The sequence below is a fragment of the Doryrhamphus excisus genome, linkage group LG12 (genome assembly GCF_037039965.1).
Source record: "Doryrhamphus excisus strain RoL-2023G ecotype Guam linkage group LG12, RoL_Dexc_Guam_v1.1, whole genome shotgun sequence".
NCBI lineage: Eukaryota > Metazoa > Chordata > Actinopteri > Syngnathiformes > Syngnathidae > Doryrhamphus > Doryrhamphus excisus.
Window position 1 is genome coordinate 12,259,572 of NC_136368.1, and position 26,641 is coordinate 12,286,212.

At 40.0% G+C, this 26,641-nt stretch overlaps 1 protein-coding gene across 1 annotated transcript in view; it reads right to left on the reverse strand.

Annotated features, from left to right (window-relative positions):
* fn1a (fibronectin 1a) overlaps positions 1–19,369 on the reverse strand; it is a 32,583-nt gene extending 13,214 nt beyond the window's left edge. The window contains exons 1-26 of the mRNA XM_058082587.2: positions 18,820–19,369; positions 18,007–18,132; positions 17,782–17,916; positions 17,471–17,602; positions 17,202–17,339; positions 16,310–16,468; positions 15,627–15,824; positions 15,357–15,539; positions 15,097–15,273; positions 11,655–11,810; positions 11,213–11,341; positions 10,464–10,607; positions 7,518–7,639; positions 7,263–7,431; positions 6,459–6,644; positions 6,196–6,324; positions 5,981–6,070; positions 5,709–5,903; positions 4,420–4,698; positions 3,742–4,005; positions 3,578–3,672; positions 2,728–2,896; positions 2,553–2,639; positions 2,238–2,429; positions 835–1,107; positions 92–206 (exon numbers count right to left, since the gene is read on the reverse strand). Of these exons, the coding sequence (XP_057938570.2) occupies positions 92–206; positions 835–1,107; positions 2,238–2,429; positions 2,553–2,639; positions 2,728–2,896; positions 3,578–3,672; positions 3,742–4,005; positions 4,420–4,698; positions 5,709–5,903; positions 5,981–6,070; positions 6,196–6,324; positions 6,459–6,644; positions 7,263–7,431; positions 7,518–7,639; positions 10,464–10,607; positions 11,213–11,341; positions 11,655–11,810; positions 15,097–15,273; positions 15,357–15,539; positions 15,627–15,824; positions 16,310–16,468; positions 17,202–17,339; positions 17,471–17,602; positions 17,782–17,916; positions 18,007–18,132; positions 18,820–18,949 (4,172 nt within the window). The 5' untranslated portion in view covers positions 18,950–19,369. The remainder of the gene's footprint in view (positions 1–91; positions 207–834; positions 1,108–2,237; positions 2,430–2,552; positions 2,640–2,727; positions 2,897–3,577; positions 3,673–3,741; positions 4,006–4,419; positions 4,699–5,708; positions 5,904–5,980; positions 6,071–6,195; positions 6,325–6,458; positions 6,645–7,262; positions 7,432–7,517; positions 7,640–10,463; positions 10,608–11,212; positions 11,342–11,654; positions 11,811–15,096; positions 15,274–15,356; positions 15,540–15,626; positions 15,825–16,309; positions 16,469–17,201; positions 17,340–17,470; positions 17,603–17,781; positions 17,917–18,006; positions 18,133–18,819) is intronic.
* Between the last annotated feature and the right edge of the window lie 7,272 nt (positions 19,370–26,641).

Below are 26,641 nucleotides of genomic sequence, written 5' to 3' on the forward strand. Positions count from 1 at the left end.
TTTAATAACAACAAAAACAATGATTCAGGATATGTGTCACACTTTGGTGAAACAAGCGATGTTGAGCTTTGAGAGCATTTTATGTACAAACCTAATGAGAAAACTGTTGATGTCAGCCATGTTGGGAACATGTGGTGGGAGCCAACTGACTTCCATATGGTCTGGCCCTACCTGGCCAAAGGCCAGATCTGTGGGTGCTGGCACAGCTGTGAAAAACAGAATCATTGATCAATATACATTCTTGGTGTAGATTTAAAAAATCCTACAAAAGTAATCAAATGAACAACTTGATCATGGGTGTCCAAAGTGCAGCATGGGGTTCATTTACAGCCCGTGACTGTTTTTTATTGGTCTTCAGCATATTCTAAAATATGGTGAAATTGAACAAAAATATTTAAAAACGAAAAAAGGTCTAATTTCCATGACAATAAGGCCAAAATATTAGGACAATAAAGTCATAATTTTAAAATAAAAAAATACCATAAAGTTGAAATATTAAAGAATAAATATGTAATTTTGCTTAATATTTTATGCAAAACAAAAAAAGACCAAGTTGCAATTTTAGGAGAATTAGAATTATTACAAGACTAAAGACATGATATTACAGGATAAAAAGTATGAGAAAAAGTCTGAAATATTATATGTAATATTATGTAAATACAATGTAAAATAATAATACACTTTGTCACAAAGCAGAGATACAGGTTTTTCTTATCTTATCTAGGTTATTTCTTATATTTATCTAAATGGTTTGGTTTAAAAAAGGTAAAAGTGGCCCATGATTTTTCATAAAAGACAATTATTTTTCCTCGTAAATAATGTGCTTTTACTTACAAGTCTGTTGTGTGAATGTAGTGGGTTCACTCTCTCCATTCTCCGTCACGGTGATCACACTAATGTCGTAGTCGATACCGGGTTCTAGCCCATATACTGTGTAATGTCCAGTTGTTGGCATAACCGTGTCTTCAAAGATGGGCATGCTCTCCCCAGATGCCATTACTGTGATCCTGTAACCAGTGATGGCTGTGCTGTTGATCGGTGACCAACGTAGACTGATAGTGGTGTCGCTAACATCCTCGAAGCTGAGGTCAGTCAACTGTGGTACCTCTGTAGTGGGACGGTTTGGGAGAAGCGGGGGCCAGACAAAGACACCACAGCAAAAACACCAAGCAAACAACAGAGAGTCAAGCAAAAAGGAAGTGGTTGATAATGAGGGACAGAAAGAAGTAAATAGACAGAGACAGACAAAAAGAAGCAATGGTTAAGGTGAGGGCCAAAAACAGTCAACTTCCAATACAGTGTGATACGTATATATTCAACATATCACACCGATGGAAGAGATATATATTAAATCTAATATATCTCTTAATATACTGTACAACAGGCATGTCCAAAGTCCGACGCAGGGCCTATTTGGACCCTGCCTCAAATCAGAACCATTTGCTTTGACACGTGTAACGCAAAGCAGATATGTTGGCTGTCATGTCTTTCAAAATTTTGACCTGCGTTGAATAGATGTGGCATACCCTCCGTATCCTTTATTTTGTTTGTGTGGCTCTCGGTGGAAAATGTTTGGACACCCCAGCTCTACAATATATATCTAGAAACTGAAGCATTGCAGTCAAAAAGAAAAAAAATAAGGACACAGTGTTCCATTTATATGCCCATGGGAGGCATCTCAAAGTCATAGCATCACTCTTCCAAAACTGGGAGTGCTTCCTGCTTCCCAGCATACTTTGTGCCATTTATTTGTAAAATGTTGCTAAACTTATGGATTAAGAGTTAACATAGTTGTTATTTATTATCATCCATTACTAATAGCAGTTACCCTTTGTGTTATTTACCTGTTTCATGTCAAGTTGCAGTGTAGTGGTTATATGTATATATACGGGATGTTTCTTTGAGTTTGATTTAGGTTTGAGTTAAGTTGAATTTGAGACTCCTGCCCAATGGTGTGTCCTCATTTTGACTGTAGTGTAACAAAACAGTTTTGATACTGTTTGCTACTGTTATTATAGCTACTGCTCTAAGATTAGTTTAGTTCAGTTTAATTGCACTTAATCATCATATTCAATTTCACCAAAAAAGAAAAAAATTGCAGACACAACTCCAAACTCATTGCAATTAACAGTTCAAATGGTTGTACGAAAGTTATGCTTCACTTGACTCATATTAAAAACAATAAGATATTTCTAATATTACTAATACAGCAAGAACTACGTAATACTAACACCCACCTGGAGTGATGGTCGTTGATATTGGAACACTCTCTATGTCATCCTTAACTGTAAAAACACTAATGTTGTACTCCACTCCTGGACTGAGGTTCTCAAGGGTGCAGGAGTTCTGCCCAGACTGCACAAATTCCTCCACGCTGTTTCCTTGCTGCCCATTGGTGGGAGTGCATGCTACTCTATAGCCAGTGATGTCTTCGGGTAGAGATAGTTGAGTATAGTTGAGTATAGAGATTCTTGAGATTTATCAGTGTAAATTAATCATTTGTAAGTCATTGTTATTTGTTATTGGTCTACATTCTGCAGGTTGGTGTGTACCTGGTACACTGGCTCCATTCCACTGCACAGTAATTCCTCCAGTGTCCGAGTTAGAGTCCAGGTTGAGATCAGTGGGAGGAGACAGAGCTGTCAAAAATAAGGGAAGATCAAAAATGAATGATACAAAATAAGAGATGTAAAAGGGAGAAAACGTGATCTAGTGCCTTCAACTTACGCGTGACGACACGTCGCGTGATTGGTGCTCCTTGCTCTTGGCCGTTAATGACTGGTTGCACACTGTAGGTATATTCCACTCCTGGAGTCAGGCCGGAAATGTAAATACTTCCTGAGTCAGAGGTCACATCTCGTGGGGCTTCTCCGCCCTGACTGGGGCGTACTGTCAACTAAGATGAATGAAGATATGGTCAGTGAGGCACAGAAGAGCCAAAGACATGCATTAGTATATAGGAGCCAAAGGTCAGAAGTCAGTGTTTTCCCAAGAACATGGACATAGTGCAGAGCATTCTCATCACTCCTGTGACATATTTTCACCAATTAGATCATTCCCATGTTACCAAGGGAGCACTGGTCTTTTTAACAGTCTGCAATTTCACAAGTGAACTCAAACTTAATCAAAGACCAAAATATGCTGCTCATTCAAGAGGGATGAGGTTTTACATTAGCAATTTAAAAGACTGTTCTGAAATAGAGCTCATCGACAAAGGTGGTTGTCTTGGCTTTTCCAGTCAGGGGTCGCTGCAGTGAGTCAACCACATGATTTGTTTGGCTTAGTTTCTTTAACCCTCCCATTTATCCAGGCATTGGACATCTCAAGAGCTGAGCTGGTTGCGCGAAAGGCAGCAGCGTCTACCATTATACCACTAGGGCAGATCATGGTAAAAACAAAACAAAAAATCAGTAAGTCAAATAAATTTCTCCTAATCGAGCCCTTGTACTACTTATAGCCCCTAAGGGGAATATTGGCTTGTCATCTGTGGATTGCTAAATAAATATGTGTCATATATCAACTAATGTTCTGTTTTTTTGTTTCTTGTCACACATACAAGTATACGTCCTAATGGTACCTTGTATCCGACACGTGGCACAGGAGTCCAGGAGATTATAATGGAGGAGTCAGTAACATCAGTGCTGAAATGGGGTGCATTACCCATTGGCGGGTCTACAAAGGAAGAAAAGGTTTGGATGATTTTTATCTTATTGGTAACTTTCAAGTGACCATAGTACTCACTAGTGGTAAACACTGATGTCTCTCCTTCACTCAGTGTGTTGTCTTGCTCGGAGTGTAGTGTAGCAGTGTACATGGTATCTGGCTTCAGGTTTAGAAGGGTATACTGGGAGAGCCGGGCCGGCAGGCGCAGCTGCTTTGGGTTTGAGCCTTCGAAGGTGAGGAAGAGCCGGTAGCCGGTGATTTTTGCTCGTGGGGCGAACCACAAAATCACAGCACTGTCCTCCGTCACATTGGTGAAGTGGATATCTGTTGGCGCATCAGGCTCTACAAGGAAAATTGTCAAAGACATCGTTATATAAACAAAAATTATCAATGCTGTTTCATAAAACTATTAAGGATATGATTGTTAATGAATGCAGCATCACAAATTTGAGTGTGACAAATGTCTCTGAACACACATATGTATATGTACATCTGTCAATCAATTAGGGCTTGGAGATGCATTAATTCATAGTGGACCTTATTATGATCGTACTGGGACATTTTTGGCAATTCTATGTTTCAAACTTTATGGGTTTCTCCCATTTTCAGTTCCATTAAGTCAGGGGTGTCCAACATGCAGCCTGGGGGTGGGTGTGTTTTTCACTGTAATGATCAACTCGCCTAATACTGAGGCATTCTCTCAGCCCAGCAAACTTTAAATGTGTACAATTTTGGTACTGAATTTGTCATACTCACTCGTGGTTTGCTCCCCGATAAGCGGAAGACTTTCCTCTCCATCGTGAATGGTATAGACATTGAAGCGGTACAGTGTTCCAGGCTGGAGGTGAGTCACCTCCACATATGAGTTTTGGCTGACGGGTAGAGTCATCTCTCTCTGAGGAGAACCAGATTCATCCACTGGTACCACAGTCACCCGGTACCCGGAGACATCACTGGCTGGCCCGGACCAAGTCAGAACTATTTTCTTATCAGACACCTCATAAAACTGCAGATTTGTCGGGGAGGTTATTTCCTCTGGGAAACAGGGAAAAAGCACCTGGTATTAGTTTATTTATTTAGTTCATCTGAACAATATTTACTTGAAGTAATTCAAAAGATGTGTTCCAAATTCAAGAGGAATCTGATGTATTTGTTGTAGAGTGGGTCATGCTAATCTAAATCCATTAATTTTCCAAACTGTTTGTCTCATTAGTTGACCTGGAGCCTATCCGAGCTGACTTCGGGTGAGACGTGGGGTACATAATTGACTGCTACATACCACTCATATAAGTCAACCCACCCATGCCCAGGGAGAACATGCAAAACTCCACCAGAGATGACCAAAGGGAAGAAAAAGTAAGATGAGATTATGTAATTTCTGTCTTAAAAAATCAAAAATACAGGAACAAGTCATGGCACAATTTGTAAGATCAAGTGAATTAACTGAATACGTGGATGCACTCTCAACTATGTCTCACATCTTTAGTCCATCAAAAGGTTTTACAAACACATTGAAGTATACACATTTTAAGTGTCTGCTCAAATGCGCCAACCACATGTTAGACTTGGCAGAGTAAAAACTTTAACCGAGTTCTGCACACCAGCTGTAAACTCAGTCAAATAGTTTTCGATTGGAAAGGTCTTTTACGTAGGTTATAGTTTTAGGTATATTATAGTTTTAGGTATAGGTTAATTCAACATAAATTATTGTGTAGCCTTTGAGAAATAAGAAATAATATTCAATGGAGTCATATTCAAAATAGTTTTGATGGATACCCTGGCTTGAATTAAAAAGGCAGAATATCATGCTAGGGTACTAGTCAAACCCGAATTGCCTTTAGTGGTGGACTAGCCTTGACGCATGTTGCATGATGTTAACACAAGAGCCTAAATGATGCTGTAGCTCAGAGGAGTGTGCAGCACATTTCCACACACCACAATAAATTACATTTGTAATCATGATCAGGTTGAAGCACAGCGATGGACCCATATTCTCGAGTGTGGTGTTAAATGGGCACACTTGTTGCACACATGCATCTAATTACCTGGTAGTGGATCCCCTGCAGTGTTGACTTGAACAAAGACAGGCTCGCTCTCCAAGCTGTCCTCCACTGCATATATACTAATGTTGTACAATTTCCCAGGTCGGAGGTCACTCAGAGTCACAGATGTTGCTGTATCGGGGAGAGTCAGCTCAGTGCTTTCGCCTTCTATGGATGGGGTATACACGACACGATAGCCTGTGCAAAGGGAAAAAAGCAGGCTGTGTGTAGTTGACTGAGTGGCCATCATGCCAATTACTCTTGGAGTGACATACCAGTTATTGGAGCCACTGGTTTTTCCCAGCTAATTACAATAGAAGTTTCTCCGATATCCTCCACTTCATGGTCAGCGGGAGCATCAGGTGCTGAGCCATGGAAAAATGGTAGTATGAGCAAGTGTTCTCTACTTTTCTTGTAGGGAAATGAATTACCACCTTAAATGATCACGATGACAAAAGAAGATACCAGGAACAAGTGACTATGGACTCACCAGTGGTTTGTGAAGTAGTAAGAATGAGGTTGTCTTCTCCCTCATCTGTCACCTCATAGACATTAATTGTGTACTTCCTCCCAGGTAGCAGCTCATTAATATTCACTGATGTAGCTGTACGGGGCAGGTCTGGCCCGAAAACACACAAATACATTCAAAGTTACAAATAAAAAATGACTCAAGACATACTATTGTACGAGAATGCAGATAAACTGACAAGGAAAGTGTCATGCATGTTTAATGATTTGTGCAGCTGCACTTACCTAAAACCACGGGCTGTCCAGTGCTTTGACCCTGCTCAGTGAGTTCATACTCAACTCTAAACCCAGAGACCGTGTCAGAGGCGGAGACCCAAGAGATGACAAAGCTGCTGGATGTAATTTCTGTCACAGACTCTGAGGTGTCCACCACCGGGGGAGGCTGTGTAGTCTCGCCTTGTGATGTAGCCACTAAATGAGAGACAAAAAAGTGAAAGAAAATATGGGGTCATCAGATCAGACCTGCGTACAATGGCCAAGACACACAATTGGAATTATCATAATCATAGGCAGCTGCAATGTTTCCATAAACAGAATATTTAACTATTATTACATTTTAAAAAGATTTTTTTTAAATTGTAAAAAGAGAACTTTATGTTATATACATATATGTTTTATCACATATTTATGACGATATATGACATACTGTAGTTTAACGTGAGTGTGGTGTGAATGGTTGTTTGTCTTTATGTGCCCTGTCATTGGCTGGCGACCAGTCCAGGGTGTACCCTGCCTCTCGCCTGAAGATAGCTGGGATAGGCTCCAGCACGCCTGCGCCCCTTGTGAGGATAAGCGGTATAAAATGAATGAATGAATACTGTAGTTTAATAGTATAATCTCAGTTAATTATGTATTACTTCACTTGTGGTCATACCCATATAGTATCAGTCTTCAGCCCTGCCGCACCATGTATATGTGCTAATAAAAAATGTCATAGTCCATATATGGTCGGGAGAGGTCCACTATTAACCAAACAATATAATGGCATTTAAGCAGAAACTGCAGGAGACTTCGACTTTCTCAACTCACATGATCCATAATGAGTTGTGAAGTCAAAGTGTGTGACCTCTTGCCGCCCAAATCGCAACACACTGATCAGCTGACCCTCATAGGTAATGCCTGGCTTCAGCCCAGAGATAGTGTAGGAGTTGAGATGCCCAGGGATCACTACCTCCCTCCATCCTGTATGGGTATTTTTCTGCCAAAAGAATAAACAGAAAAGGTTATAAATATTTGCATAAGAGAACAGAGATCCTATGTTTCAGTGTCAATGTTCAAACTTACCACTCTCCATTTGAGGATATATTGGGTGATGTGAGCAGAGGGCGGAGCATTCCATTGAATAGGGTGGGAGTTGGGTTGGTTTCCAGATTCTGTTATGATCACTTGAACAGGACGGTGACCACCTGGGAGACATGACAGAGACATAATGCAATTAGACAGGTCAGAACTTTCAGTTTTGGACAAAAACAAACAAAATTTAACAACACAACATGCATTTCACAATCATTCACTTTCAATATTATACAATAAAGCAGTGTGTAAACAAGTGTCTACACAGGAACACACAAATCCCCTGAAAAAGGTATGCAGTAGTATTTTCTTCCAGGAAAAACTAGCATATCACTGTCAGATTCCAGCCTGGACTACGGCAGCCAGCTGGGAGAAGACTTTTCCTCTATTACTTGCTATGCCTTTTACTTGTCTCTACTGTTCACAATTGTTTTATTGGCAGGTATGATCAAACACATACCAGGAATTTATTTTGGTGAAAATACAAAATATACAGTATATATTTTGTATATATATTTGATCCCTTGCCGATATTTTAAGTGCACTCCTATACAGCGACAGTCAATTTTGGTTGTTTTGGAGGGTGACAGGGTATCAAACTTGAGTAAAAGTTATGAATTCATTTGGATTTCAGTGAAAACATAGTGGGGAAACCCTTGCTGATAAGCACTAAGCACACAGGTCAGATGTTTTTTGAAGTTGGTCACAAAGGGCACTGGAGAGATTTTGGCCCACTCCATCTTTTTGGCTTTCATGCTAACATGACACAATGTGTCTTATGCTTAGTATATCAAGGCTGTCACCTCTTTCCAGTTGGTCAAATATTTATTTCACAGAAGGTGCAATTTTCATACAAATCCATTTCTAACCTATATTTCATGTTTTACTAGATCTTGTGTTGATATTCAGTCAGTTAATATTCAGCCTCAGCAAATTCTAAACTGGACATGTCTTCATAAGGGGGTAAACTTGCAAAATAGAAGACATGAATAAGAGGGTTAGAGGGTAAACTTGCAAAAATGAAGACATACCCCCGTCCCTAGTGAGGATAAGCGGCACAGAAAAAAGACAGGATGGATGGATATTATAATGGACGTATCAGTGCACATCTGTGATTGAAAGTGGGAGAAATAGCAACTAAAGTACATTAATAAATAATCATACAAACAGAAGAAGCCTAATGTGTTTCCCGTTTGAAAAACTAAAGGAAAAGAAGGTATCAAGTCATCTTCAAACCCGACATAAGTCATGTGGATAGCAGACTCCTGACCATAAGCTGTGTTGATAGAATCTGGTAGCTTCTATAAAGAACTTGAGGTTTCTAGCCACTTTTCCAAATAGCAGATCTGTAGTTAAAGTGGCTTGGTTAACCAGAGGTCCTAGCATATACATAAACCTCCAAAACAATCTGCGACCAATTACAGACCATTACAGAGCCACAGGCCACTGACGAAGGGAGGGCAGATACCACAGAATCACATGTGGGACACACATCAGATAAATATAAAAAAAAGGATGTCCACTTGCATTGAGTGTGTTACATCTAATCTTTACCGACACACGCTTTCTTACTATAACAGCTATTAATAATTTTACTGTAATGTATTACTGTACATTAAAGGTAAACACATTTATGCAAAATACATTGTATGTCTCTAAAAGAGCAAGTCCTGTTGCCGTTAAAGCACAATTAAACCCTTTTAAGAGGGTCTGAACAATAAAGGGCTTCCTTGTAAGCTTTCCCTTGGGTTTTCCATTTCTACCTTTTATGGCTGTACCCTGAAAGTTCCCTTACTTGGAGCCTGGACTTCACTCTCACTTTTAAAATGCATGCTGTATGACAACACACACACACACACACAGTTCACAGCTGGTTGTGATTATGGCCAGCTCTAGCTAGAAGGTGCCCTACATTTGCATTGCTCATCAACCTGCTTAACATAGTAAGCAACACAATTAAAGCAAAGGTTAATTGCCTGACTTTGGGTAATGTTAACATCAGTATGTTAATAGTTTACCATCATGGACACATGATGCAAGGTCAGTTGAATTTCTGCTTTAGTACACTGTGTTTTCACAATTTCACAAAAAAGGTAAATGGCAATTTTGGTCATTTAAGCTTAGCTGTGTGAGCTGTTTGATGTGTTTCTACCCAATGGGGATGTGTTCAGATGTCATGTATTAAAACACATACTGTATACAACAATGTTCTGCCTCTTGTTAAAACAGGTAGGTTTTTATTTCATCCATTTGTTTCCTGGTTGGTGGGTTTATCTTCTTCTCTTGTGAATTTAATGCTAACTGCTGCACCATTGGTGCTCCAGGGAGACATACTTGTGAAAGTTGTTAAAATGTTTACATGTATTATAAAAAGCTGATTTCCACCCAATCCATGCAGGTATTGTTTTTTTGAGAAGCACTGCAGGACTAGCTCTAAAACTTAACACATTTTTGTTAAATGTGAAGTCATCAAGAAAATCTATAAAAATGAAAGCTTTCCTTTTAGAAGCGTTAAAGATTTGACTGGTATGTGTGTGAACAGGGTTATATCCTCTCGTACAGCTGTGGGGGAACAAAGGCTACAAATGGGGGGTGTATTTGCAGGGGAGGAAATCACACCCCACCCAAGTCATTCTGTCACACATCAAAGTCAAGGGCCTCATTTTAGAGGTCATTTATGAAGCAAACTGTTTCCCTTCAACTATTAGTATTCAGTTATGCATATGTAAACCTTTACAAAGATAACAATGCTCGGTTTTGACTGGCACACTCAGAGGCATTGGTTTAACAATGTGCTTATTATTAGCAGTGATGTATTAGCATGTGTGGTTGTGGCATCTCAGTATGATGCAGTGCAGTTCTATAAGCTAGTTGAAATTATCCATCAAAACTCTAGTACATTGATTATGGATATCAACCACTCATAATGTGTCTTACCAGGATAAGACTGCTGGGGCTCACAGCTGAGCTCTCCGATGCCGTTACCATAGCAATAGCACTTGTACATGAATCCATGGATAACTTTATCCCAGGACTCTCCAATCTGGTAGAAGGCTCGTGTCTCTGGTTCCTGGCACTGGTCTAAGGGCAGAGTAGTCAAAAAAGGGTTGTAACATCGGCTCCCAAGTCGCAACTTACTGTAAATACTATAATAATTTGTCTAATTCGTTTTTTATTTAAAGGTGCTGTACCAAACTACCCTTTTTCCAACCAAAAAAAAAAAATAGAATAGGTATTTCTTGCCATTGTACCATTTTACACAACAAAATTGTGAGGGTGTACTTTAGAAAAATACATACAGTTCACATACAGTATGTATAAAATACATAGAATTCTATATTTAATTTTTTTTTAAATAAACATCTTCAAGGAAACCTCAATATTAATAATAATGGTAGCATATGTTACAAAGAATGGTTCATAAAAACAGAACACACATAAATAGCTTTTAGTCAGAATTCCAAGTTAAACTTTACATGTCTGTCACACAATTTGGAGTCATTGTGTGGTTATTGGCTATACATTCAATGATAGCTAACACTACAAGCTAAACTTTCCCAAATCACTATAATAATAATTAATTATAATTAAAAAAACTAATGTGCGTGCATATGTGTGTGTTTAAAAATAAGTTAACCCGAGATGTTTGTTTGTCTTGTTCATTGACTATTTCTATTTCATCCTACCAATAGCGTCACACTTCCAACGTCCACGTCCCTGTCCAAAGCAGGTGCAGTTCATCATATATCCTTCCTCGTGTTGTTTGGTGAAGGTCTGGTTCACATCGTAGGTCAGACTATCTACAATACACTGATCTGAAAGGCATAAAGTAAAGACATGAGCAAAGGCCAAATGAGACTCTTACATGGCTTGTGAACATCTGCTCTGCTGAATACGACCAGTGTGTTTTCACAAATGCATGTGTGTATGTGTTTGCATGTGTGGTGCAGGTGCAACTGGAAACCTGTAATCCACAGGTGCGCATACTCACCTTTAACCTTTTGACAATTAGGTCATTCTATATCACCCATGACCTTTCAACTTGTCACTCAGATTATATCAATATTGCTCCCCTGGCACATAATCACCTACAGTACACACGCACACACACACACACACATTGCATACCTTTAAGCTGGGAGTAGGCAACACAGCTCCATTCTCCTCGACCATTGCCAACACAGGTACACCGCATCATGTGACCCAAAACATCATGCCGTTTGTCCCACTGGTCCCCCACACGGTACATAACCCCTTCACTGGTCGTGCACACTTCTTCGTGGGCTGGAAAAGGTCGTAAAGAGATGCTTTATTGGTCACGTTATTGGTTTATCATGTTACAAAAGTGCAGATTTCCCTTTTGCTAAATGTGTGTAAATACTCACTCCTAACTCACTCCCCGGATGAACACACAACTGTTAATTATCCATTATTATCTTAGATTTAAACATCAATGAACATCTGTGTTCTAATGGCAAAAAAATGTGATGATCACAAGCCTGAAACAGATGTCCTGTGCTCCTTTTTGTAATGACTGTGTGTGTTCAACATGTGTTCTCCATTAAAAAGAAAGTTAAAGAGTACAACATTGAGTGCCGTGAATTTAGCAGGAAATCAAACGTGAAGTCAAACCCTGTATTATCTTCATGACTGGATAATTTTCCTGTGCAAGCTCCATATGTATGCACAAACCCCTACTGTGGTGCTCCAAAACAATTGCGAGTCATTCTGCACTGTACGGCGCTAACATGGTGGCCATGGAGCAGACATGCACTGTCCAAGATTTTATCTATTGCCATGAAAATATTTTGCAATGGTTTCAAAGTAATTGCAGGTAGCGTTAAAGGTAGGGATCTTGGCCGATGTCGGCATTACAAGTAAATATCGGTGTGGAAAGCAGCTCGGGAGGCACCCAGCTTTGGCACATGACTTCGTCTCACTGTCACACCACACAGCCATCAAAAATACAAAACAGCAAACTCCTGGGTTTTACAATATGCAACGATGCGCATTATATCCTGTCAGACTGACTTTTGTTGGACAAAATGTTTAAATACAGTCGACCAGTGCTACAACGTGGTTCAAACATTGCACCCTTACTTATCATGTTTAAAAAAAAAAGTTATCACTGTTTCACTGATTAATGCATATTTTAGCAAATTGTAAGTCTTCTTGGTTTAAACTGAGAATTTTCAAGCATAAAAATAAACAAAAATACTACTTCAGAATACGTGATATGAAGTGTAATACAGTATCTGTGACTTGCATTGCACCTTTACAATTGGGGCCAGGAAAGTGACGTGTGTGATGTACCCCCAAAATAAATGGCTTGCCCCCCCCCTCCTCCAAATGAATATTTTAGAATTGAAAACTCGGACAGGAAAAGCATAAGACAGACCCACTCATCGCTCATCTCCGTGCCTGTGCTGGATGCTTTTTCATAACCCAGATCACCCCTCCCGACCCTCCCCTCAGTAACCATCCAATTACAGTTAGTATGCAAATTAGCTAACACGCAGTGCATACTTTGTGGAAACAGAGAAAGTTAGACAACCATTAATATAAAGTTGGTTGTTAAAATCTGGTTGTAGGATATATGTTTGTACTGTTCATTTTATCTCAAGGAGGATGAGATACCGGGAATGTACCATCAAAGGTTCTCCTATTTGGCAATGTAGATACTGGTGGAAAACAAGCAAGATGCCTGGATTAGCCTGATGTTGTGTTTAATGTAACTGTTAGGAACAGATGACGTGTCCCACGAGGTGGTGTACGTGGAGCATGACGCGCATTGTGGTGTGCCGCTGATGCACAGTCCAGTCCTGTGCATTTAAAGGCAATGAGAGGTGTTCATTTGATTGGTTAAAATTACACTCGGCTGTTAAACCCTCTCATGTCTTCTCTTCTTGCCACTTGCGCCAGTGGGAGGGACATAAGCATGGGTGCGCAGCTTCAGATAACAATAAAAAATATTGAGCATTTGTAGTTACAGGGCTATTGATATTTTAAAAAGTTATTTTCCTTCAAGTAATGAGAAAATGCTTATCTTCTCATCACAATGCTAAGGCGACCATTAAGAAAAGTGGGAGAATGGCACAATACACATTATTTTGGGACAGGATGCTGGCATGGTATCTAAAAATCACACAGATTGTTTGGTTCAGTCTCAACAAACAGCATTCCTGCAAAGTCAAAAAGATGAGATAGGACATCTGCTGTACAGTCAAGAAATAGAGCTGAACAACGTACAGACCACCTGGCTTCTTTTCGGAGAGCACTGACATGACCACTGTCATGGTGTCATGGTGTGTAGCAAGTTTGAACAGTTTTTCATGGCTAAAAGACCACATGGCTGACACCATGTTAACCTTTTCAACAACTACAACAGCAAAGCGGGGTGGGGGCCGAGACGCCTTTGAGCATCACCATTAACATCTCAACTACGATGTTTATTTTGACAGTCTTTGGAAAGTCATTAAAGTAAAATCAAAGGCTTCCTGGTGTGTACAGGCAACCAACTCTGACAAAGGTATGAGTGCTTTGTTACCCCCTCTTTAAATCTTGACAGGCAGTTGTCTTAACAACAGGGTGTTGTGCTAAGGTGGGCCCCAAGATGCATAAAGACGATAAAAAAGGGGACTCAAAGGAACATAAAACAGCCAACAGAGTTATTACATGTTGACATGGGCATCCATAAATTGGCTCTTTGTTGCGTCACTAATACACACCGATACAGAGATTACGTTATTGCAAACTAAAACAGATGCTGTAGTCCAGTTCCTCAATGTGAGAACCTTTTGATGTAGGATAGTTCTACAAAGTTGTGTTTGTGACTTACAGCCCTTGCTATCAGAGGATATAGTTTAATTCTTGTGATAACTTGTTTATGTAAGCTATTTTTCCAAATGTCTATGTAAACGACATTAACAAATAATAATCTACTGACCTGGTTTCTAATTTTTATTTTACACCCATTTGTCGTCATCATTACCAATTCATTAGTCCTTCACAGACATCAGTCAACAATCCCCCAGTGTTTTCACTGCCTTCAGCGCCTTTTGTTGCCCATGGAGATCTAATTGGCACCAATTCAACAAAATTACGCACTCTGACAGGTGACTTCAATTTGCCCAAGCTATAAATAAAGGTGTCAGACCTATAAATGAGATTTAGCTTCAGACTCAGTGCCTTTTAACTCCAACCTGATAAGGGCTTACATGCTAATTGAGTTACCCCGCAGACAGGGAGGAGAAACATTTGAATTAGGTCTGGTGGTGTGATTGTAATTAGAGGTGCTAATTGCATTCATTCAAATGCAACTCTTTAAAAGATCCACATTTGGCCAGTTTGCTGTCACTTTGGTTTGTCTATGATCTCAGCCATCCCATTGTCTGGTTTTAAGCAAACCTATCTGGCTTGTACACATTGCAAACATTTGCAAAATTATGGGTGTTTATTGTCTCTTAGACATATTCAAATATGTTTTTCATTCTGTTTCATGCCACAACTATGAAACAATTCGAGCTCAAACATCTGGAGTATCTCTGTTCCAGCTTACACTCCCACTTACCAGCCATTGGGCAGAATCCAAAACGGTGCTCTGCATCGTAATCAGTTGTAGTGCCGCACCACTTCATGCCATCTCTGCGTCCATCAGCAGTGCAGTCAGTGTAGTTTCGGCCATTATACAGATACGGGAATTGGCACAAAGCACCATTCGAATTACCACCCCTTGTTGCCACAAGTGCTATAAAGAAAAGAAACAAAGTTTCCAGTATCCAGCAGCCCATTAAATCTGTATTGGAGGTTTTCTCTCTCAGTTTGGCTCACCATTCTTTTCTGTGCAGAAGGAATATTTCTGGTCCGTCTCAAAGTCAGATGAGGTGGAACACCACAGCTGTCCATCACTACGCCCATTCGAGGTACAAGAGTGATAAGTCTTCCCCTTGTAAACAAAGGGGAACACACAAGGCTGACCTCCAGAGTTGCCCCCGTATACTGGAGCTGGTCCATCTGGAGGAAAACACAACCATATGTGTTCTTAATGGAAGGCTCTCTTTTAGAGTAGTTGAAGAGCTACAAAACATAGTACCATCTTACCCCATTGTTCACAGCTGACCCCGCTGCCCAAACAGGTACAGATCAACTGTTTAGTTCCCTGGCTTTTAAGCCACCGCTGGCCAACAAAGTATGATGGTCCAGAGTCTGTCTGACAGGGTCCTTCTTGGGGAAGCTCAGGCACGGAGGGAGGCTGGTAGATGGCTGGCTGGATGTTAGTGATCACACGAGAACCGGTGCCTGAAATGAAATGAAAAAAAAAAATGTTAAAAACACATCCTAATTATTGACTTAATTAATGAACTAATTAACAAATTAATTTCTTAAGATAACACAGTAACAAACAGTAGATGACACACAAAAAATAATGTCAAGCAAGAGGCCAGTGCTGGATTTTAACACATTTCCAGAAGGATAAACACTTTCTTTTTTATTAACTGTCTCCGAGGTACTATGAATATTCTGACTCATACCCAAAAGTCACTTCAAGCACATTTTTTCCTGCTAACACTCTCCTGTCCTTTCTTTTATTCATCTTCTGTTCCTTGTCTGCGTTCCTCATGAGGTCATGATCATGAGTTACAAGACAAGTCTTTCTCACGGCAACACTTGGCGCTTCAGACTTCACCCCCCTCAGCGCGTTTGTCTCTGGCATACGTTATTCTCTCTTCATGGGGAGCAGGACAGGGGTGCAAAACACACACAAGGATATCATCAGTTCTCACCCAGGCCAGTAGTGTGAAGTGAGGCATGTCTCTCACACTTCCACTCCCCTCGACCATTCCCTGTGCACAGACACTGAAGCAGGTTGCCTCTGGCATCTGTCTTGGTCCATGTATCTCCAATACGGTAGGAGGTCAGAGTATCCTGGTCGTTACAACGATCTAAAAGAAGGAGAAATGGGAATTGTTGATTATGATCATAAAGAGTCATGTGAGATAATGTTAGAATAATGATATTACTTTTAAAATCATGGCAAAATATGGTATATGCATAGCAGTGATTGGCAATTGCCTTAGCTGTGGGACCCACACTCACCCCCAGAAAATTCACAAATATCTTGTATTTAATGAAAAGATTTGAAATTAAAACACAGTGTGGCAGCACAAAACAAGTTTCAGGAGCAATACTGAAAAAAATATCATCTCAATAAAGACTCGAGTTGAGTTCTATTAAATTGAAGCACTGTAAAACGGAACATACAAAAATATTACATCCGATACAAAGTAATTTCTCTGTGACATTCAACATAAACGAAATACATTTAAACATTCCACTTACACAGCTGATATATGGTAAGCATAAATCCTAAGACTCAACAACAGACAGGATCGGCAAGTTTCAAATAGTAATACAGAGTGTTGTCGCCATCTATAGGAGTATTACGACGACAAATATCTTCAGAATAAAAGATTAACACTTTTGGGTCAGACCCACCAGTTGAAATTCCTTGGTATTATAATGTGTAACTACAAAGGTTTGATGATGGTTGATGTCATAAAAAGGGCTTTTTTATAAACAATTACAAAACTGCCGTTTCCAATAAAACTTAATTAGTGAATTATTAATTAATTTATGGGTGAGACAATTCCGAGACAAACGTGAAAGAGCTCTTACTTCTGGATGTGCATGTTATACGCCCACTTCCTTCTCCCAGACAGGTGCAATCCACAACCATCCATCCTTGGTAGGGTTTCTCCCATGTCTCCCCAACAACGTATGATGTCCCAGCTGCGTTGTCATAGCAACGCTCAGCTGCAAAACACACACATTTTGTTTACTGTTAAAAACTCACATTTACACACTCTAACTTGTATCAATTGAGCAATACTTAATGATTCCCAAAGTTGCATTACAGTTAGTCACTGGCTGTGCAAATGACTCACCAACAGGCTTGCAGGTCCATTCTCCTTTGCCATTACCCAGACAGACGCACTCCAGCATGTAGCCCCCTGTCTCATGGGGTCGCCTCCAGGTGTCTCCTATCTTATATGAGGCCCCATCTTCATGACAGCGATCTAGATAAAGAGGAGAATAATGATGATAAGGACCTTGCCACAAAAACAAAGACTTGTGTTTCCATTATTTAACCACCCAGCTAAATGCAAACAGATGCACACTACCATCAGTCTGCCCTATCAGGATATATTTAGAAACAGGAGCTGTTGAAGGCGTTGTCTGAAGTGTCCCAACATACTTGCAATAGTACAGCTGATCTTTCCCCTGCCAGATCCGATACAGGTACAATCCCAAATCATGCCTTCCTTGGGTCGCTCATATGTTTCTCCCACACTGTAGGACTGCTGGTTGATCTTATCATAGCACCTTTCCTCTGTTGCAGGGAGGAGAGTGACAAGAGAAAAAAGTGTTTTGTCTGAGACATACTGATAAAACAACAGTCATCACACACATGTGAACTCACCTTCTGGTTTGCTTTTACACTTAATGCCGGCGACACCATTGCAAGTACACACGAGAGTGCTTCCCAAGTATGGTCGTTCCCACTGGTCATTAATGCTGTAGAAATTACCGTTCTCTATACAGCCATCTGGCAGGAAATAAGCAGAGCACAGGTAAAACAGTGCCATGATTCTGTAATATTACATTACATATGGAAAAAAACATTCCACCCCAAAGGAATCCTGAATTTGGATCAAAAACTAACTCCATGTACACTTTCATTTAGATCAACAATTTTATTGCAGGACCAAATTTTCCCCATGTCTGTGAAATTGACCGTAAATGTGTTAACTTGACTTCAAAGGACCCCCAGGCACAGTAATAAATCATTTGCAAAGGAGACAATATTATTCACTTTTACCCCCCCCCCCCCCAACTGACATGCGCGTGCACACGCACGCACGCACACATTCACACACGGAATGGTTCTTTGTTCACGTCTGCTACGAAGTCCCCATTCTCTCATCTTTGTCTCTCATCTTCCTGGTTACAACTAAATATTAATGTGCAGTCGTCATATTTAGAAAAACACAAGACAATAGTAAGGATACTCCCTCCAAAAAAACTTCATGGCATTCTGATAATGGAGTCAGGCGGTCTGTCATGTTAACAAGATGTATTTCTTGGCAAAATTATATATTTTACTTTATATGCCAACTATGCTCGATGGAAATTAATTCAATTCAATAAGACATTGTCTTTAAATGACTAAATTACTTAACTGGGGCCGTTCCCAACAACTTTAGTGAGCAGGTTGGAAGAATTGCAAGCTTACCCTGAGACACCGAGGGGACGTGATGCTGCTGCGCCTGTCTTCGGTTCTTATGGGTCCCCTTGGGCATGCAGTGCACTACGCTCCCAATGCACAGCGCAAACAGCAACCCGGTTATGGTGCTGTGGGGCATTTTGTCTAAATGTTGCACTTGGGCCAACTTAATGTCACCAGAGACGAAGAGAAGTCGGCTCCAGTGCAACAGAATTCGGTCTGCTCCTCCGCTGCTCCAGTGTGCAAGTCAAACAGAGTGGGAGTGATTTATCTAACTGGGCATGGCTGACTTGCAGCAAGAGGAGGGAGGTTCACGGAAGAGCCCGTGTTTAAGTGCGTGGGATTGTATTTCTTACTTGTTTTACTGGCTAAGCTTAAAGTAACTTAACAAAACGTTACTATGTAGAATTAAACAATCAATGGGGTATCCACCACTTAGCTAAATCTCTTACTAAGTCAAATTGTCTCTTCCAAAGTCGCACAGACAACACAAATCATTTGTGATTTATCACAAAACAATAAATATTTAAATAGAATGTAACTATGAACAAACGTCAACAGAATCGCGACGTCTCACGTTACGACACTTCTCGTTGCTAGGCAGAAACCATCAGCAAACTCGGAGTTGATTTTTTTCCCCCCAATTCCAGTGAGAATAGGAAGTAACTGGCATGCGCCAGCCACGCCCACTACTGTTTGAACAGCAAACCTACAGTCAGAACGCTGAAAAATGTTCAATAACGGTATTGCATGGATGATTTATTATCTCTTCATTTCTACACTACAGTCAGGAGATCCAGGGCTCAAATTGTAGGGTTTGCCTGTTCTCCCAGTGTGGATTTTCTCCAGGTACAGGTGAGCCTCGGGTTACGTTCAAGTTCCGCTCCTAGACTCATGATGAAAGTCGAGTATTGATGTAAACAAGATCTTACACCTAAATAATACCTACAGTAAATTAACCACTTAGTTGCTCACATTAAACAGAATACATGAAGGGCTTAAAATAGAAAATGTGCTTATTTTTTGCAGCATTAAATCATCACCATATCACAAAAAAAACATGTCAAAAGATAACTGTACAATGATATTTAGTGGAAAATAAAAACTTGCACTCACAAAGCAGCCATCTATATTTGTGCAAGTGCGAACAATACATACCGGTTTTGAATTGTAGTCTACCCAATATTTGATAAAAGCAATGCATGTCAAGCTCAGATGAGCTTAACATGTGCCATTGCATCTTTGTTATCAATATTTTTTTTAATTTGCTGTTCATAGGTTCTTGTCATCTTCAAACAATTGCCTATGGTTACAACCATCAAACCACTTCAGCTCTGCAGTGTGCTGAGTAATGATGATGCTGGAAATCCCAGTTTAAAGCAATTTGTGTGGTTTATTGGACTGCTGTGGTTTGACATTTTTATTTTGAAATAGGCCTGTTCTATCAGCAACTTCCCACTAAAATGACTAACACAAGATGTTGCCGTCTGCCACAAGAGAGTATAAACAATGTCAAGAGCTTGGTCCTATTTTTATGTCTTTTGTCCTCAGAAAACCACGCAATTTGGATTTGAGTGTCCAAACAATGGCATATGCGGAAAACATAACTTGTTTGTTTCATGTTTTTGTTGACTAGAGAAAAAAATACAAAATTTGGAAACAGTTGCTACATCACTGAGGATGGTAGGCCAAAGAGTTGCTAGACCTAGAAGCAGTGCGTTCTCGCTGGGAAAGGTGAATTAATTTCGGACACGCAGTGCCGTCACGTTCGGCTTCTGAGCTCCACCGCACCAACGGCGCCTCTGACAAAGTGTGTCAGACAATGAGCACTATCCCTCAGGCAGGCGGCGTTACCACTATGAGTCCTAAGTCAGAGGTCTCCAGCCAGTAGATCATGAGCTGCTATAGCTCCTATACACTTTTCAATTAGCTCTCCAAAGACTTTATTCATTTATTATCAACTCCTATACCCCTATACTCTTATACCTCCTGATATTAGAGCTGCTTCCTCAGTAGAAATGTTCAATTCTTGACACAAGACTTATTTTTACACTTTAGTTAATAGTATTCTTGGCTAGTTTGACTGCTGCCCCCCCCCCTTGCTGGGGAGGGGGGGCAGTAGAAGTTGCTGCTGTTTGGAACTTGCCCTGACAGAATTGGACAACATCTGAGGTGGTCCACCTCTTGGAGGCACTGCAACAGAGGGCCTCGCTTTGGCTGATGGTCATCCTAAGACCCACGGCTGAAGAACTGGGCTAGTAGGCTATTTGAACTTTCTTTGTATGTACTTAATTGTGTCATATGTTGCCCACTTGACATCCATTGCAGCCTGGTCATCCTGGAATTCGCCCCATCTGCAGTCCCTTCTCAAGGTTTCTTTTTCCCTAATGGGTTTTGAGTTTTTCCTTGCTCGGATGGGAGTTCAGATCAGGGGACGTGGTCTATCATCAACCCTCTATTGTTCCCTATTGTTGCCTGCTTGTTAAGCCTGTTAAGGCTCTTTTGTGATTAAGAGCTATATAAGTAAACTTGACTTAACCTGACTATTGAGAAACTCCCCTCTGGCAGGAGGCTGCGGTCCATCAGGACCAAAACCTCACGCCACAAGAACAGTTTCTTGCCGTCTGCTGTCAGCCTCATCAACAAGGCCTGGAACCCCACCTGACACTCCTCACACCCCACCTCTGCCTCATCCTGCCACTTTGACACTTTCATTATATGTGTTACATTAACGCTCAGTTTGGACTCTTAGGAAAAACAATCAGACTGCACTTCCGGAATAACAAACAAAAACAGACTCTGTACATATATTTATACTGTTATTCTGTATATTTTGTATTTTCATATTTTGTATTTCATATTTTGTATTTTTCATTCTTTTTTAATAGATGTGTATGCACCTACTATACCAAAACAAATTCCTAGTATGTGTTTGATCATACATGGCAATAAACCATTTCTGATTCTGATAATATCTATTTATTTATTTGTACTGCACAGACTGAACTCGAAACTGAAACCAGGAAAATGCAACAAAATGGACAATTGTGAAGCATACAAGCGTATTCAAGAGTCAAACTGCATGCTGACTAAATTGGTATATGTTGGCAGGTCTGCAATAACATTAACTTAGTCCTCTCACGCCCCCTTCTCGACAGTTCACTGCGGCCCACTAATTGAGAAGCACTGCTGTAAACTTCTAAAATAGTCAGTGAAAACTGAAGATATGAAGACATAAGTTGAGAAATTTGGGCAGAGCCAGTTACGTGTCATGCTGACGTGGTGAAATCATAAAATGTGTGTATTACACAACACTTACCGAAAGGTCACTCAGTGAAAGACGATACGGGGGCACAAAGGAGGTCACAGCTGCAAAATCTCAGTTTTCTCAGTTGAATCATTTTTTTTCTCTCCCAACTGCACTGCAAATCTTTCTTCTCACCCTCGTTCGCTGGTTCGCCCCCTCCGTCTCAGTGAGATGCAGCATCATGAAATACTTGGTCTTTCACCAATGATTCCTCACATTATATTGCAGCTTCCCAGGAGGGCTTTACTGGCCTGCTGTATGACTTCTCAATGTAACTTTGCATTCTTGTGTTATAGACAAGAAGCAAGAAGAGGGGATGTAATGTATGTTGTAACATTACACATTCTGACTGGGAACAATGAAAATTAACAAAAGTTTGAGTTTCTCATGTTCAAAATTTGTGCATATTTAGTTACGTTATCATCATTTGGAGGAAGTTGAATAGGAGGAAAGGAGGAGAAGGTGGATAATTTATTTTACAACTATATTTGCTGGTTTACGGATGACATACTATGACTAAAAATCCTCCTCATACATGAAAATAACAAGCAGTGAACCAGTTACTTTCTGATTTGAGTACCCTCTCCTTCCTCTTCTGAGCACCCCATGCCCCTCCAGGGAGATGAGGTCATGAGTTGAGGAAAGATGAAGGGATTAAAAGATCAGACCGTACACTTTTCTGGCCTGCATTAGTTCTGTCTATCTGCAAATGTATCCCATGGCTGACACTAGTGTTTATAGGCACTCAGACCTGGTTTATAATGTAGAGTAAATCACTGCGGTTCTACGGAGTAATAACAGTTATTCTTTATTGCTACAGTAGCAACGATGATATGGACATTTTTTATAGTTTTACTCAAGGTTGATAAACTAATCTTTGTGTGTGTATCAGTATTACTGAAGCTATGGCCATACTTTTGAGAAACGTGGAAACGGAAGGAGAAGCCAGAGCTTTAAAAATCTCTTTCATTATCAAAGCCATTGGTCTACAACATTGAACATTAGGGGGTGCGTCATTAAAAAAGTAAAAGAATTAATGTCTATCACTCACAAATACGAGTGTGCCTGAATGCCTCACAAGGCCTGCTCACACAGACAGCAGGAAGGAGACAGAGCATGAAGTTGTGCATTGGTCTGTGTGCATCATATGAACAAATATGTTGTGCATTATGAGTGTGAAATCTTCAAGATTTCATTTTTATTGATGTTCCAATCTCAAGCGGTGTCACAGTGCTTTATGACTGGTTGTATGTCTTTTCATACTTTGGATGCAGTGACATGCGCCTTCCATTTGTCGCACGTCTGGTAGCTTAATGTGAAGATTCATTCTTTTTCTACCGCTTATCCTCACAAGGGTCATGGGCCTATCCTATCCCTACCAACCTACCCAGGACTGGTCGCCAGCCAATGACAGGGCACATATAGACAAACAACCATTCACACTCACATTCATACCTATGGGCAATTTGGAGTCGCCAATTAGCATGTTTTTGGAATGTGGGAGGATATTGGAGTAAACCCACGCAGGGTTTTCTCCGGGTACTCCATGGGGAGAACATGCAAACTCCACACAGAGATGGCCGAAGGTGGAATTGAAGTTGGGTCTACTAGTTGGGAACTACTCATCCACCGTGCAGCCTTAATGTGAACATACTGTGCAATTATTAAACATAAACTAGACATTTTAAAAAACATCACAGTTGTTGATGCTGTTCAAATTGATGCTGCATATTGACTCTGCAAACATGCAACGCCCCTCATTTCCCAGTAATACATTTGAATGGATCCTCACACAACAGCACCACTCCATTTAACATCCACCTTTCCCAAGCAAATTGTAATACAAAAGTACATATTGTCAATGTTTCATTTCTGGTGGCTCGGTTAGGAATAGGGATTCATATCCTATATATTTAATACATATCATAAAATACTATACTATCTTTTTACCACCAATGGCAGAATGTAAAAAAGCAAACCATATGTGATATTTAGCTGACAAAACAAACTAAACCAAGGTCTGTGTACATCTGTTGCTTCAAAGAACAATAAACAGATTTAAGCTGCTTTTAATTGAAAAAGTGCTTGTGTAGACTGAGCACTGGCGTTCTGAAAGCAAACAGTCACTATGTCATATTCTGACTGACACAATGAGTTCAGTTTGGTCATTCAAATCAATCCCAGTTCCCCCCCGAAGTTCACCCTCCAGTTCATTCCATTCATTAGCCGTCTTTTCCAATTACTCATTCCGTCACTATCATAATCAGACAATGATGTAATCACTGCAACATTTGGTTTATCTCCTGGTAACAGTCCATAATGTACTCGGTTGTTAAGCACAACAAGGAGGGGATGCTGCAAATTGTTATTGTTGTGTACCGGCAACAATGCTAAAAGGTAAAAAGTCTGTGTACATATATATCAGATATATATCAGATTCAAACAAATACATGGTCTGTGGTCTTATGCCCCTGCATGTTAATACATTAGAAAATCAGCATTGGCAGGGCAACATATTTTTCTTCAGTCATAGTAACAACTACTCACATACTCATAATAAAGATGATTAAAGGGTTTCCTGGCCTGAATCTGTCTGTGTCCCAACTCTAAAAGTACCACTATTCATTCCTTACAGAGAATCATCAACATGTAGATGTTTTGTTTGGTGCACTATTTGGGTGTTCGATAACATTTAGATGTTTCCATCCATCCATTTTCTATACCACTTATCCTCACAAGGGTCGCAGGCATGCTGGAGCCTATCCAAGCTGTCTTTGGGTGAGAGGCGGGGTACACACTGGACTGGTGGCCAGCCAATCACAGGGCACATATAGACAAACAACCATTCACACTCACATTCATACCTATGGACAATTTGGAGTTTCCAATTAACCTAACATGTTTTGGGAATGTACGAGGAAACCGGAGTACCCGGAGAAAACCCACGCACACGCGGTGAGAACATGCAAACTCCATACAGAGATGCCCGAGCGGGGAATCGAACCGCATTTAGATGCTTCACATAAATCTAATATAAATCTAAATGTGTGTTTTCCTGTGAAGATGAATGAAAAACAGTGAATAGGAATGAGGCTTCAATAGTTAAAGTGGTCTTTTTCTTTCAAAGAGATGTATGAGCCTGACAATGACCCTGTTGTCCACTGTCTGGCTGAAACATCCAACATCCTCATTTGCACTTGTATCCATGCACAAAGCCTTTGCTAGAAAAAAGTAAATAACAAATACCTTATGTTGTTTTATCTTTGTCTTGGAAATGTGAACTAAAATTTCACCCTTTCACAGTTGTCAGTTTTTACATTGGTAAAAGGAACAGTTGTTAATGAATATGATTTTGAGATATACGTTTCTTATTCAAATGTATTATATTTTATCTATTTTAGTCAATGTGATGTCTATTTTCCCATGACTCGACAAAGTTATAAAAGTTATGGGAATCACAGAGGTTTGTTTAGAGCCAGATCAAGGTTTCCATGGTTACCTTGTGACACATGTAAGGAACTCCAGAGTCATGATTTAAAGAATAGAGGAACATTCAGCAGAGAGAAAGGAGGCAGAGGAGGGAAACTGCAGGGTGACTTGCTTATTTCCACATCATGCACAGACGAATTTAAACATCTTTTGACATTTTTTTAATAGAGGTATGAAAAAAAGTGAGCACAAGATTTTCCTCTGAGGAAAATGTTGCCAAAGTGTTGTTGTTTTTTTGGAGGAATTGACAAGAGAACACATTTAAAATTTTTAGACAAGTTAATGATATGAATCTAGACTGTGGTGCAGCTCAGGAAAGCACACTTTTAACTTTTCAGCCAAAATGGGAAAGAGATTTTTTGAACATGTGAACATAATGTTGTTCCTTGTTGTGTTGAATATTTAAACTGAACCTATTGAATATATATGAGGTGGACTGTGTGTAATAGCTGCTTTTGAGGTAACCCGACAGCTTTGCAACACAATTTTTAAAGAATGTTGGTTAGATTTTGGCTGGTACCTTTATCATTTATTAGAAAACAAGCACAATAACTCCATAGATCCAAAATAAATGCATAAAAACTTCTGTGGGTTACATCATAACCTGAATGAGTCAGTTTGTTCTGAGTGGAAACAGGGATACACACACAGTCAGGATATAAAGAAGACCGGGTCTTTCCTTGGGCATCTCTGAGTGGAATTTGCATGTCCTCCTAACATGAACATGAGTTTTTTATCCGGGTACTACAATTTCTTCCCACATTCCAAAAACATGCATTTAAATTGTTTATGGTTGTTTATCTATATGTGCCCTGCGATTGGCTGGCAACCAGTCCAGGGTGTACCCCACCTCTCGCCCAATAAAAAATGGATGGATGGAGGGAAATTGTTGACATTTCACAAATTACTAGATTATAGTATTTTGCAGATTATACTGAAGGTTTATAAAAACATGTGCTAATAACATTCAGAAAATATCTGAAAAAAAGAGAAAGCAAGTTAAAACAAAAAATATTTGCACATAATGCAATGCAT